This window comes from Triturus cristatus, chromosome 7, assembly GCF_964204655.1.
Source record: "Triturus cristatus chromosome 7, aTriCri1.1, whole genome shotgun sequence".
In the NCBI taxonomy this organism is placed as follows: Eukaryota; Metazoa; Chordata; class Amphibia; order Caudata; family Salamandridae; genus Triturus; species Triturus cristatus.
The window spans coordinates 1,441,026,006-1,441,041,591 of NC_140590.1; the positions used below are offsets into that span (position 1 = coordinate 1,441,026,006).

A 15,586-nucleotide genomic window follows, 5' to 3' on the forward strand; every position below is an offset into this window, starting at 1 on the left:
ACACCCCAACTTCCAGAGCTTACACCTTCATGCCTGGAGATTGAACGGGCCAACCTGAATTCTTTTTCTCTCCCGCCTGATGTGGTAGATGTAATTTTGTCTGCCAGACGTCGTTCTACCAAGTCTATCTATTCCTATAGTTGGTCTAAATGTGGGCTCTTGTGTGGGGAGAAGTCAATTGATCCTTTGAGGGCTCGTTTATCTGACATTCTACAGTTTGCCCTTTCTCTTGCTCAGCAAGGTTTTGCTGTAGCCACTGTTAAGGGATATCTTTCAGCTTTCGGTTTTTCTTATTGCAATTACCTCTGCAAGGAGGGTAAGTGAGCTTCAAGCTCTGAGTTCAAAACCCCCGTTCTTGACCATTCATGCTGAAAGAATGGTACTCAGGACCAGGGCTGCTTTTCTGCCTAAAGTGGTAACTCCCTTCCATCTGAGGCAGTCCATTACCCTCCCTACCTTCTATCCTCCCCCTCACCCTTCCAAGGAGGAGGAGCGGCTGCACCATCTGGAACCTAAGAGGGCGGGGAGCTTCTACCTTGACAGGACAAAAGACTTTCGAGTTGATGACCAGTTCTTCGTGGGCTTTGTTGGCTGCAGGAAGGGCAGAGCGGTGCACAAGCGTACCCTTTCCAGATGGATTGTCTTGTGCATCAAGATATGCTACTCTTTGGCCGGTAAAGAACCTCCAGAGGGTTTAAGGGCTCATTCTACTAGAGCTAAGTCTTCCACGTCTGCTTTGTCTAGAGGCGTTTCTGTGGAGGACATTTGTAGGGTGGCAACTTGGGCCTCCCTCCATACTTTCGCAAAGCATTACTGCTTGGATTCCGAGGTGAGGAGGAACGGACACTTTGCTCGTTCTGTCCTTCAGGATTTTCTGGTATAGAAGGGTGGACACCCTCCTCTGGGAGTGGGACTGCTGTGGGAATCTTTTCACGAGGTGAGGAATCCACTGGCAGATGTATCCATCAGAAGAACAAGTTACTTACCTTCGGTAACGCTTTTTCTGGTGGATACAGTATCTGCCTGTGGATTCCTCACTGACCCACCCGCCTCCCCGTTGTCCACCCTTGTATACCTACAATTCTAATGATGTTGTTTCAAACTGTATTTGTTACTGTCAAAGGCATTGTGCTATTTTTTTTGCCTTCCTATTTATTCTTCACACTGTGTGTGTTGTATTGTATATTATGTACTGTGTATACTGTGTATATATTGCTGTCAGTCCGTCCGTGTGCCTCGAAGGCACGGAAAAAAAGGGCGGAACTGACGTCATCACGCCGACGAGGTCTTCTTATGGAGCCGGTGACGTCAGCCGAGCCGTGTCTCTGTGACGTCGTCTTCGACCTCATCGGCGTGGACTGCTACAAAAGTTTCCGAATGTTGCTGGCGCAGGGGATATTCACAAGGTGAGGAATCCACAGGCAGATACTGTATCCACCAGAAAAAGCGTTACCGAAGGTAAGTAACTTGTTCTTCTCACAAAACACCCAACGCCTGAGAGTCTGGTTGTCCAGGCCTCTGCCTCTACAAGCGCATTCCCTTCCGCTCCTCCGGACAAGGAATCCAAAAAACTTGAGCAGTTTGGGAAAAAGATTTTCTCCTCTGCCAGTTCAGGGTTGTGGGCGGTCAATACTGCATGCCTTTTGGGCCACTATTCACACTCTGTGTGGGACACAGTGGCACAGGCGCTGCCTCAGTGTCCGGCAGACACCTGGGCGGTGCTCTCCCAAGCCATTACCGAGGGGAGAGATGCTGCGAAGTTCACTATCCGTTGTGGTCTTGACACCGCCGACTCCCTCGGCAGGGCAATTTCCACTACAGTGGCGCTTCACCGTTACGCCTGGCTTAGGACAACTGGCTTCTCAGGGGATGTCCAGAACTTTTTGGTAGACATGCCCTTTGATGGCACGCGCCTCTTTTGTGACAAAGCGGATAGCACATTGGAACGCTTTAAAGACTCCCGGGCTACGGCCAAGTCCTTGGGCCTTGCCACGACACGCACACCCTTGGGGTCTGCTTTTCGCTCCTTTCGGGTTCAGGGTAGAGGCACCGAGACGCTTTCCTTTCAGAGTCGTCGGCCTGCGCAGCAACAGTCTCAGCGCAGCCGCGGACGGGGGGCCCGCCGCGGTGGGTCACGGGGCCAGCGGGCGGGTCAGTCCACCACCGCCCCTGCCACCGCTGCCTCAAGACCTTCCTAGTCCGGTGTTTCAGGCCCACCACATGCCAGTGGGTGGCAGGATTCGCCATCACTTCCCCCACTGGCCCACCATTACTTCGGACAGGTGGGTTCTGCAATTAGTCCGGAAGGGCTACTCCCTCACCTTCGCCTCTGCACCTCCAGCAATGCCACCTAAATACCACCGCATGTCGGGGGATCACTTTGCACTTCTCCAGCAGGAAGTTGCGTCCCTCTTGGCCAAAGGGGCCATCGAGCATGTTCCAACGCCAGAAGTAGGTTGTGGTTGTTATTCCCACTACTTCTTGATTCCGAAGAAGGACAAGGGCCTGTGTCCTATCTTAGACCTCCGGAATATCAATCGCTTCCTGCGGAAGGAGAAGTTCAAGATGCTCACTCTTGTCTGCCCTAGACCCGCAAGACTAGATGGTATCATTGGACTTGCAGGATGCGTATTTTCATATCCCCATCCTGCCGGCCCACCGGAGTTACCTACGGTTCAAGGTAGGCCATGAGCCCTTTCAGTTCACCATGCCCCCTTTCGGCCTTACCAGCACCCTTCGGGTGTTCACGAAAGTGATGGCGTTGGTCGCAGCCCATCTGCGCAGATCAGGGGTTTCTGATGGATACATCTGCCAGTGGATTCCTCACCTTGTGAATATCCCCTGCGCCAGCAACATTCGGAAACTTTTGTAGCAGTCCACGCCGATGAGGTCGAAGACGATGTCACAGAGACACGGCTCCGTCGCGACTCCGCTGACGTCACTGGCTCCATAAGAAGACCTCGTCGGCGTGATGACGTCAGTTCCCTTTTTTCCGCGCCGTCGACGCCAACGGATTTCGGGAATCTCTATCTGTAGCTTCACTGTTACTTTGTTTTTCTACTGCTTTTCTTTGTCTTCTTCTGTGAAAATGTCGACAAAGAAGTCAGGATTCAAGCCCTGTCATGAATGTGGGAAGCATATGTCCATCACGGATCCACATGACGACTGCGTATGGTGCCTATCATCGGACCATGATGTAGAGGGATGTTCTTGCTGCCACAAGATGAGTTCCAAGGCTCTTAAGGAGAGGGAAGCAAAGCTCTTCATCGCGAGGATGAAGAAAGAAAAAAGACGCCGGAGACTGGCTGTTGAAGGCGGGCTCGCCCCAGGCAGTCGTCTCCCACCTCCAGACTACGGCCAACCTCTTGCATTTGCTGGGGTTCTCCATCAACATGCCAAAGTCGCATCTTATTCCCTCTCAGAAACTCCTCTTCATCGTAGCGGTTCTGGACACGGCGCAATTTCAGGTTTATCCTCCCGAACAGCAAGTCCAGGACATTTGGGCTATGATTCCAATCTTTCAGCCCTTGTCCTGGGTTTTGGTCAGGAAGACACTGAGGCTGCTGGGCCTCATGAACTCCTGCATACTGCTGATCAATCATGCCAGATGGCATATGCGGGCTCTGCAGTGGGACCTGAAGTTCCAGTGGACGCAGCATCAGGGAAACCTGTCCGAGTACGTCCCGATCTCGGAGGGCACTGCACAAGACTTGCAGTGGTGGCTCACGGACCAGCGTTGGGTCAGCGGCAGATCCCTCTACCTTCCCCAACCGGAGCACACAGTGGTGATGGATGCATCTCTCCTGGTTTGGGGCAGCCACATGGGAGAGGCGGAGATCTGAGGCCTCTGGTCTCCGGCGGAGTCCAAGCTCCATTTCAATCTTTTGGAACTCAGGGCGATCCGACTTGCACTGAAAGCATTCCTTCCCTCTGTCCAGGGGAGAGTAGTGCAGGTGTTCACGGATAACACCACCGCCATGTGGTACTGCAACAAGCAAGGCGGGGTGGGGTCGTGGACCCTATGTCAGGATGCTCTGCACTTCTGGACATGGCTGGAACGCCAGGGTGTTCTCCTGGTGGTTCAACTCTTGGCAGGTTCTTTGAATGCCAGGGCGGACAAACTCAGCCGCCGGTGCATGCTGGATCACAAATGGCGTCTTCACTCGGAGGTGGTGCAAGGTCAAGTGGGGAAAACCTTGGTTAGATCTATTCGCCACTGAAGAGAACGCGCAATGTTAGCAGTTCTGCGCGTTGGAGTTTCCAAGGCGGCACTCGCTCGGAGACGCTTTTCGTCGCGAGTGGAGTTGCGGTCTGTTGTACGCTTTTCCGCCTATACCACTTCTGCCCACAGTGCTGAAGAAGATCAGACGCAACCGGGCCCAAGTCGTTCTTGTGGCGCCGGACTGGGCTCGAAGAGTTTGGTATCCCCAGCTACTCAGTATGAGCGTGGATCTCCCGATCCGACTGCCTCTTTGGGAGCATCTGGTGTCGCAGCAGCAGGGGGCGATTCTCCACCCGAACCTGTCCAGCCTCCACCTCCTTGCGTGGTGATTGAGCGGCGACAGTTGATTCGTTTCGACTTGCCTCCTGAAGTCTGTAATGTGATTCTGGCAGCCAGGCGTCCCTCAATTAAGACTGTATACGCCTGCCGGTGGAACAAATTTATGACATGGTGCACAGCGAAAGCTGTAGATCCCCTTTCTGCACCTCTTTCTGAGGTCCTATTGTTCCTTCTCTCTTTGGCCCAGCAGGGCTCTGCTCTGGGCACTATTAAGCGCTACCTTTCTGCTCTTTCAGCCTTTCTCAGGCTGCCTGATCAGCCCTCTCTTTTCAAGTCCCCTGTTGTCAATAGATTTCTCAAAGGCATTACTCACCTTTTCCCTCCTATTCCTTTTGTTATGCCTCATTGGGACTTGAACCTGGTTCTCAGATACTTAATGTGTGCTCCCTTTGAGCCTCTTCATAACTGTCCTTTAAGGTTATTGACTTTGAAAACTGTCTTCCTGGTGGCTATCACCTCCGCTAGGCACGTGAGTGAACTCCAGGCTCTTTCGTGCAAACGTCCTTTCATGGTCGTTCATCCGGGCAAGGTTGTGCTTCGGCCACGTCCTTCCTTTCTTCCAAATGTAGTCATTGTCTTTCATCTAGGGCAAACTGTCACTCTGCCCACTTTCTTTCTGCCTCCGTACCCTTCCAGAGAGGAAGTGAGGCTCCACCGTCTGGACCCAAAACGTGCGCTTTCATTCTACCTCAACCCCACACAACCTTTCCAAGTGGATGACCAGCTCTTTGTTGGCTACGTGGGCGCCAAGAAAGGCCGGGCTGTGCACAAGAGGACTATCTCCCGCTGGGTTACCTTGTGTATTCAAGCCTTTTACTCTTTGGCTAAAAAGGAGCCTCCGGTAGGGTTGTGCGCCCATTCCACCAGGGCGACAGCGGCTACTACGGCATTGGGACGTGGTGTCCCACTGCAAGACATCTGTCAGGCAGCCACGTGGGCCTCGCTGCATACTTTCACTAAGCACTATTGCCTTGAAAGTCAAGTCCGGAGGGACGGCTTCTTTGGCCTTTCGGTTCACAGTGACTTTCTGGTGTACTCCACTTCGCAGACCCACCACCAGGGTTGGTATTGCTTGGGTATGTATTCTAAGGTAAGGAATCTATCACTAACGTGTCTCTTTCAGATGCACAAGTTACTTACTTGTGTAACGATATATCTGTAAGAGACATTAGCTAGTGTTCCTCACCGCCCGCCCATCCTCCACGTTCTGCGAATTGGTCTCCAGGGTTCAGGTCATCCCGTTCGGGGCTCTAATTCTATTGCACCAGTAGTCGGTCTCTAGCATGGCTCTGCGTTCCTGGCGCGGAAAGTCGTGTACAGAACTCACGTCAGCGTGCGTCTAAGTAGCTCCGACGAAGTCATCTCGGTGACTACGACACCAGCGACGTACGCGGAGCCACACGACGACGCCTACCGACGCGCAGGGGTACTGCTGACGAAAACTTTCCGAATCCAGTCTGACGCCTGGGGATATTCTAAGGTAAGGAATCTATCACTAACTAATGTCTCTTATAGATATATTGTTACACAAGTAAGTACTTGTGCTTTAGCATTTATGTGTAAATATGTACAAAAAACTCTGAAAAACAATCGTCAAACATAAAAAGTGGGTACTAAATAGAGGAAAATATGTTAATAGTTTAATAAGGCAATCCCAGGATGTTAATGCCCAAATGCCCTAGGGTCAAACCAGTGACATACCTAGGGCTTTTGCTGCCCGGGGCAATACCACAGTTTGACGACCCATGCCGGTAAGAGTGCGGGGGGGGGGGGGTTCTGGCATCAGACGACAACAATCGGGGGCGGCGGCAAGGGAGAATACAAAAAATAAAAAACGTATCTTGCGCTCATGGCTCACAGATTCCCCCAAAAAAGTGACGCCTGAGGCAGACTTTCTGGGGCCTGACTTAAGATATAATATTCAGTATCTCTCATCTAAAAAAAACAAATCTGCCAATAAGGATGATTTATTTCTCAATTGTTCACGATTGCTGCCAAACTTACCAGATGAAATGAGGCCTGCTGGTTTTAGCCACCCACGTTAACTTACACATCTTGATTTATATAAAACATTCTTAGATCAAGGTGAGGCTACTCATGTTTGAAAATGTTCACCTCCTTTTTGGAAGATTTCTTTGTAGCCCCCAATTTCTTGAGAGAGGGAAGCTGATGGTGGTAGCCTGTATGAACACCATTTCCGCATAGACACCCCCAGACAAAAATCTAGAAGTAAAACGATAAATGAATATTTTTAATTAAGAGTACAACTTAACCATCCTTAATAGCTAATCACTATTTTTTAGTGCTGAAGACACATAAGTGAGAATATACAGTGGAGCAGAGCTAGAGAAGTAAAATGTAATGAAATAAAAATGCTTTCTTCAATTGTCTGTTTCTGTTTCTTCAATTGTCTGTTTCTGTTTTGCTACATCCTCTTCTTGTACTTACCTTTTCAGGTTGGTGTCTCCAGAACCTCCTCCTAAAGGCTTTTTGGTGATGGGCTCCAAATTCCGGTACAGCGGCAGGACGCAGGCACAGACCAAGGAAGCGAGTGCACTCATTGATCGGCCCGCTCCCTTCTTTGAGCGCTCCTCTAGCAAAAGATACACCTTGTCTCGCAGCTTAGATGGAGGTATGTGCAGCACATGGACCATCAAGTACAACTGCTTTTCTGGTGGTCAGAGGAGTGGATGAAGTTTTAGGAAGGAAAGTGGCCATAACATGGTTGAACTGAGAGCTAAAAGCTGACTGCAGCTAGGTTTTAATACTAATCCTATGTTGCACAGAATGAGCAAGCCTGACTTCCTCCACTGGAGTTCGTGGGGGGGGGGGGCAGGGGGGAGTTGAAAAGGATAGGGTGTACACTCAAACTTTATTTTTTTAATAGAGTCTAAACCAATAATTTTACTTTCCATCTTTTGAAATACAATAGCTACACAACCATTAGTTTTCCAGAATTTATGAAGAAGTGTATTCCAGAATTCAGTGAAAGGGTCACTCAGGCATCTGTGGCTGTAAGAAAATTATGCAGAGCTGCCTTAAGACTGCTAACAGGGCTTGATAGACTTAAAGCTCCCAGCCTTAAAAACAGCCCACTATCTTCCAGCCTACCCAATGTTTTCTGAGTGTTCCATGTGCCAAACAACTTGGTACCTGATTTGACCAAGGCCTAGTAGAGACAGTGCATAATTTTTTGACCTTAAGGTTTCAATTAATATATATATATATATATATATATATATATATATATATATATATATATATATATATATATATATATATATACATATATATTATATATATATATATTATCTACTGGCGGTCGCCAGTAGATAGTTATAGTTAGGACCGTGTTTCCATAGGAAATCTGCAACATTCTATTTGGAATAACTTCAAAATAGGTGGGGCGCTCCGCTCCTACCCTGAAAGTCTCGGGGGGATTCGTCAAGCGGGGGCTGAGAAAAAAGGGGGGTCCCAAAACGCGTTTTCCCCATGCAATTTTCCATAGGGATCTTTAGTCCAAGGTACAGCCTGAACGGCTGAACAGAATTACTTGAAATTTGGCAGAGAGATAGTCCTCAGTTCAGGGAAGTGTCTTTTGCAGGTCTGGTGTCAATCTGTTCAGTAGTTCCTGAGAAAATCAAAAGTAAAATCATATACATATGTGGGCGGAGCCTAACCACACATCTCATCCTGAGATCTGATTGGCTGTCAGCACTTCATCCAAGAAGTGTTGGCAGCCATCTTGGGACCAATATACATGATAGCACCTCATTAAAAAGCATTGCAGTTAATAGAAGGTTTTAAGACTTTAGTTACATTATAAATCATTTGTTGATGGTATCATACTCATTTTAGGAATTGTGGTATGTTCTAAGGTGATTTCACCATGTGAAAAAGCCTTCTGCTGGGATATCATGATTGAGAGAAAAATATTTTCTCATGCTTTTCCCACAGAGGTTTGGAAGGTGATCTATAAGCTAAACTGAGAGCTTATTTTCTGTAAATTCACATTATCTTTCTCAGTCATGTGAGAATGAAGTCTGACATTCTCAGTAAAACATGTACATCCAACAAGGGCAGAGACTGTCAGTTGATTCCTTTGTGTTCTACTGCAGCTTCCCAGAGTGTTCCAAAGAACAACTAGAGCGCTAACAGTCCTACTTATGATAAACATATGGCACACCTGAAGCCATCTTGCTTGGATTAAAGTGGTAACTCTTAAAACATTTAATTTAAAAAGGAACAAAATGAGGGGGTTCATTTTTCCATAAAAAGTATGATTAGTGCTGCAGAAAGAAAAATTAAGGCACATTTTGAGTGACTTCTCAAATCATCTTCTATTTCATTAAAAAATTCTGACATGCAGGCTGAAACTTGCACTTTCAATACCAGCAGCAGTTTTCCCTGGTGAGCAGTAGCTTTACTACAGTGATCTAATGAGCAAAAAGAGTGCTAACATTCTGAATTTATGGCAAATGTGTGACACATCTGAATACCTTCATGATGGAATCAAAGTAAAAAACTGGAAGTATTTCTACTGAGGAGACTGCAGTACATGAGGAAATTAGGAAACTTCATAACAAATAAGTCTCCCAACATGGCCACCAGAGACAAAAGAGCCCAAATGTAGCCCAAAATCACCCAGATGTAGCCCAAATATAGCCCAATGACAGAAGTGTGCAAAACACTTATTATTTTGTGTTTTTGCAGTGTTATATAGTGCAGACTTGTCAGGTATTGGAGTGCTTTACATGAGCATTGGTTACATCACACGAGAAAAAATTCATTTTGGTTGTAGACATGGGGAGACTAAGTGATTTGACCAGAATCACAGAATGTCGAGCTGAAGCAGAAACTCCAAACTGGTTCCCCAGTTGCAAAGTCTGCAGTTCTGGAAGTAACACCACATCCTCTCCCCTAAGTGCAACATTTAATCAAGTGGTCAACTGGATGAAAAAACATAAAGATAACAAATAATTTAAAAGTGCTTTGTCGCTATTTGAAAACTCAGAAAATATGTCCTTATTTTAGTCTTTTAGAGCACTAATAATTTTGATGCCAATAAGACCCTCTCATATATGTAATTTCTAAAGGAAATGCTCTAGGTATTACAGTTTTGATTACATCAAGATGACGTCAGGCGTTCCACACTTTGGTAATAAATATAGAATGTTAGCAATCTAGTTGTTCATTAGGATACTTTTGAGAGGCAGAGGCCAGGGGCACGGACTCTGAAAATTGAAGGCAGGTAGGAGGGTGCAAAGGCAACAATTTAACCACACTGAGCAGGCAGGAAGGGCCGTGGCAGCACAACAGACTATGGAGGGCAGTGGAAAGGGGAGCAGGGGCAACAAACCAACAATACAGGACTTGCAAGAGAGGCTGTGGCAATGTAATAGACCATTGTGGGCGGAAGGAAGAGGCAATGGTAGTACAACCATACATGCCAACAGACCCGATTCAGCCAGGAAACGTCCAATGTTTTTAAGCTCAAATGGGCTTTATTTGATCTGTCTCCTGTCTGCAATCTCCTCTTTTTCAATGTAACTCAAAGGGGAAAATCAATACCCCAGTTTTTTTTCAAAATCTCCCTCTTACCAAGTTCAAAACGTTCGCAAGTATGGTACATTGGATCATGGAAGGAAATGGGGTAGGGACATGGACTTGGATAACAGAGGACAGGAGGGACATGGAGAGGTGCACCAAACTGACCCTGCAGGGCAGGCATCAGGGTTTGCAGCAGCACAATACACCACACAGGGCATGCGGGACGGGAGTGCGGCACAACAATCCATAGAAAGCAAGAGGGAGGGGACAGGACCATGCACATGGACAACAGAGAACAGTGGGGCAAGAGGCAATGGTAGCTAGCTGACCATAATGGACAGACAGGAGAGAAAACTGCAGCATAACAGACCATAAAGGGCAGGAGGGACGGATCAGGGGAATTACAATGGAACAGACAAGCCAGGAGGGAGGGAGTAGGGGTCTGCACATGTAAACAGAGGGCTGGGGGCAAGGGGGCAGGGCAGGAGCAGCAAGATAACCATGGAGGTCAGGCAGGATGGGCACTCGAAGCAAGACACATCATGAAGAGCAACACTGAGACTGTGATGGCATACACACAGACCATGGAGGGAAGGTGGGAGGGGGTCAGGGGCAGCTAACTGACCACACAGGGAAGGTGGGAGGGGCCATGGCAGCACAGAAGACCATGCATGGCAAGTGGGAGGGTTAGTGGCAGCACAATGGCTATGATGGGCAAGAAGGAGGTTGCAGGGGCATGCACAAAGGACGATGGAGGATAGAAGGGAGGGTCAGGACCTGTGCACATACAAGAAAGTTCAGGGGAAGGGGCCTCACAACAGACCGCACGGGGCAGGCAGGAGGAGCAGTTGCAGCACAACAGACCAGGGAGGGCAGAAGGGTGTGGCAGTACAATGGACCATGTACGACAGGAGGAAGAGGATAGGGGCATGGCATGGGGACAGGCAGGGTGGAGGTGGCAGGGACAGGTTACAGTCATCTGACAATGCTAGGCAGGTGGGAGGGGAGTGGCAGCTCAACAGAACACTCAGAGTAGATAGGAGGTCCATGGAACATGGTAGGCAAAAAGGATGGAGCAGGGGCATGCACAAAGACATCGGAGGGCAGGGGGAAGGAGAATAGGGGCAGCAAGCTAAGCACAGAGTTTAAGCAGGAGGTCAATGATGGGGCATATAATTGGGCAATGGAGGGCAGGAGGAGTGGACTGGTACATCATACTAAATTGAGGGCAGTGGCAGCACATCAGACCATGCATGGCAGGAGGGAGGAGGCTAGTCCATGGATTCACATAACAGAGGATAGGGAGGAGGGGGATGGGGCAGCAAGCTAACTGTTCAGAGAAGGCGGGTATTAGGAACTTTATTGTTTTTAAAACGTGTGTCTGTGCGAACTACTTAAAATATGAACAAGTATGCAGCATAATCTCACTTTTATTCAGGAAGAAGAGGACGTTTGTGACTGTGACTCCGGGCTCACTTGGCAGAAACACCCCCTGACCCTCCACCCCCTATCGCAAAATGTAATGCCCGTGAAAAGGGTAGGTGAACACAGTGTTATATAGAACATAGTCCTGAGAGCACGATTGAAAATGAAAACTAGATATAGTGTATGGTATAAACTATGCACCAAAAAGTGTGATATAAGATTAACCGGGCGTGAAATATAATATGCAATACATTGTGCGCAATTACAGATTCATTGGAGAGAGTGAGATAGCACAGGCACTAGCGCGTGCTATGCGATATGTGCCTTGGAGTGTAATATGCACAGGGCAGTGTTGTGTAACCTAACTAGTCTCTAAAGTTGTAATATAAAATATGTGCTGGGGAGTGTAACGTTGCATATGCACTGTGACAAAGATATGGATCCCAGATTGTAATATGTATGGCATAGCACTGTGCGTTATAACATAGGCATCGAGGAAGGCACGTTAGATGGGGCAATATAACCCGTGCGAAGACAAGTGTGGCATGACATATTCACGGGGTGGTGTTACAGTGCACATGGGCTAGAGAGTGTCATAGCATATGCACTAGCTAGTGGAATACAACACAGAGGTGTGTGGCACTCAGCAGGCAATGGTGGGTGTAACACAGCATTGGGCTCTGCCAGGAGCGCGCTGTGACTCTCAAGTGATGTTCGTCCCCTTTCCAGAAAGTAAAATAAAAAGTATTACACATCCGGCAGTGGATGTGTGTTTTATTAACCGTGAGGGGGGTTTCTTGCATAGTTTTGGTCGAATTTTTGTCGAATCCCCTTTGAATGGCTTGGTGTGCATGTGTATTAAATGTGCCCGTCAATTGCTACCCATGTTTGTATAAATAAACGACAACCGGGGTTGCAATTAGCTCTTCGGAGGGATGACGAAAAAGCGCTGGCGACGGCCCGTGCGTGGGAGGCGCTGGTGGTGGAACTTCAGGGGCTGATGGCTAACAACGGGACAGAGGGGGACACATCTGGCGGGCAGGAGGAGGCGGGGAACGGGGAGTAGAAGGGGAGTAGTAGCGAGCACTGGAAGCAAGGGTGTGGCTAAAGCGCTTGGGAAGGCCATGGTTCTCTAGTGGAGGGTGGGCACCCATGTCTGATTTATGGCAGGGAGGGGGCACATCAGGAGCGAGGCGAAAGACAGGAGGCACACTGACATGGGGTGGGGAGGGAGGGGGGAAGGCCCGTATGGGCTGGACGCTTATTCTCCCGGATATTGGCTGGTAACTCTGTATGTGCAATATATTCTTTGGCCGGGGAGGAAGCGGGGTTTGTACTGAGTTGTTGCTATGAAAACAATAAAAAATGTTTCAACAAAAAAAAAAAGAATGAGTGACTCACTGTTTGTATGTGTTGAAGACAGCATGTGTGCAGGACTGTATGGGTGGATAAGTGTGTGCATGGGTGTGTTAGTGAGTGAATGACTGTCTCAATAGTGTCTTTATGAGTAACTACATATGTTTTAAACTAGTATATGTGACTATTGGTGTATATAAGTGAGTATATGTGAGAGTGAGAGATTGAAAGAGTTCCTGTATGAATAAGTATGTGTTTCTATAAGTGATTGTTTAAAAGACTAAGTATGTGTAAGTTTCTGTAGAAGTAAGTGTGGTGGTGTGTGTATAACTGTATATGCAAGTAAATGGATGTTTGATTCTTTAATAGCATGAGTGACTATGTGTGTGAGTAACTCTATGGATGAGTGGCTTTGTGTAACAGGATGTATAGGTGTATGAGTACATATGATGAGTGAGTACATGTATGAGTGACTGTATAGGATTGTTGGTGAATGAGTGGATGTGTATGTGGATCTTAGAATTACTGAATAGGTTGTTGTAACTGATATTGGTATGTCCATTGTTTTGAAAATTTTAGTTTCTATTTTTGAATGTGTCTATCGAAGGTTATATTAGGGGGAGAGGAGGTTTGCCACTCTATCACAAGGATGATATCATCAGTGATGTCATTTGAGATGTCATGAGTGATGTCATGAGTGATGTCACTGACCATGTCATGAGTGATGTAATATGTGACGTCATCAGCAGTGCATTGCGGGGGCGCGAGTTATAGTTAGCTGAACTAACTATAACAGGGGAATTTCAATGGTTTTGTACGTGTGAAAACTCCAGCTAACTATAACGCCCCTGAAACCTATTGTTGTTTCAGTGAATTTCTAAGGTTTTTTAAATGCTAATTCCTAACTATAACGTGCCTGAAACCTATGGTTTTTTCTGTGAATTTCAAAGGTTTTTTAAATGCTAATTTCTAACTATGTCTACAGAGATAGGACATGTGAAGAAAGAAGAAAAAATGCACAGAAAGAAAAAAAAGAAATGCAGAAAGAAGCAACAGAAGTCCTCAAAGACGAAGAAAAGTGCAGGAAGAAGGATAAAGTGCAGAAAGAACAAACAGAAGAGCAGAAAGAAGCCTTGTTGCAAAATCATCCTGTACCCTGAACTTTTTTTAAACGGATACTGGTGGTAACTGAGTCTGACTAACCAGTCCTAGAGCCAGTGCTATGTTAAAAGACACTCAGAATACAGTGAAAACACCTACATACACTTGGGAAAACTATGCGTTGGGGTCCCCCTGTGATCAGCACGACCTCCTCTGTAAGCCCCTAGTATATAATAGGGCAGGGGATTAAAACTACCTCTTAAAACGCGCCACAGGGCATGTTTGCACACATCACCTCAGGCCCCGTCCCCTCACTTCCCCACTGTGTAAACACGCCCTGTGGCCGTTTTAAATTGGGAGATTAAGTTCTCTTGATTCCTGAGGGTCCCTAGGGTCCAACTAGACCACTAGGTACCTCCAATAAGTGCCACAGAGCTGCGTTGCAGAGAGATGTAAAAAGGGGCACGGCCTAGACCACCTCTCTGCAACGCAGCGCAGTGGCGCTTACTGGAAGCACCTGGTGGGCTAGTTGGTCCTCGGGGTCCCTCAGGATTGAAGGGGAATTATTTCCCCAACTTAAAACGCGCCACAGGGCTTGTTTGCATACGTTAACTCAGGCCCCGTTCCCTCCCTTCACCACTGTGTAAACACGCCCTGTGGCCGTTTTTAGTTGGGAGATTAAGTTCATTTGAATCCTGAGGGTCCCTAGGGTCCAGCTAGCCCACTAGGTACCTCCAGTAAGCGCCACAGAGCTGCGTTGCAGAGAGGTGTAAAAAGTGGCACGGCCTAGACCACCTCTCTGCAACGCAGAGCAGTGGTGCTTACTGGAAGCACCTGGTGGGCTAGTTGGCCCCCAGGGTCCCTCAGGATTGAAAGGGAATTATTTCCCCAACTTAAAACGCGCCACAGGGCGTGTTTGCACATGTTACCTCAGACCCCATCTCCTCCCTTCACTACTGTGTTAACGCGCCCTGTGACTGTTCTAAATTGAGAGATTAAGTCCCCTTGAATCCTAAGGGTCCCAAGGGTAAACTAGCCCACTAGGTACCATCAGTAAGCGCCACAGAGCTGCGTTGCATAGAGGTGTAAAAAGGGGCGTGGCCTCAGAACACCTGTCTGCAACGCAGCTCCCTGGCGCATACTGGAGATACCTGTTGGGCTAGTTGGCGCTCAGGGACCCTCAGTATTGAAGGGGAATTAATTCCCCAGCTTACAACTGGCCAGGGGGCGCGTTTGCAGAGTGCTGCAAGGAGGGGGCGTGGCCTCCGGCACGATGCCGGTCTTTTATTTATTTTATTTTTTTAAGAGGGAGGGCTGTGTGGCCCCCCTTCTTTTTCTAATTTACTGGCCCTGGGGACCCCATCCCCCAGGGCCTGCACCCTAATTTTTTTTGTTGAAAAAAATAAATTTGGCCCTCCCAAGGCCTTAATCGTCCCCGGGGACCCCAACCCCCGGGTCATGGCCTTTTTTTTTTTTTATTCTTTGGGAGGGGGCTGCGTTGCCCCCCTCCTCAGGCCACTTATGGCCCCGGGGACCGCATCCCCCAGGGCCGGGCTTTGTTTTTTATTATTTAAAAAAAATATATATTTATAG

At 47.8% G+C, this 15,586-nt stretch overlaps 1 protein-coding gene across 6 annotated transcripts in view; it reads left to right on the plus strand.

The window, feature by feature from the left end:
- Positions 1-15,586, plus strand: part of EPB41L1 (erythrocyte membrane protein band 4.1 like 1) — a 595,815-nt gene that overhangs the window by 485,812 nt on the left and 94,417 nt on the right. For all 6 annotated transcript variants that reach the window (XM_085619170.1, XM_085619173.1, XM_085619172.1 and 3 more), the window contains one exon: positions 7,018-7,193. In XM_085619170.1, the coding sequence (XP_085475296.1) occupies positions 7,018-7,193 (176 nt within the window). The remainder of the gene's footprint in view (positions 1-7,017; positions 7,194-15,586) is intronic.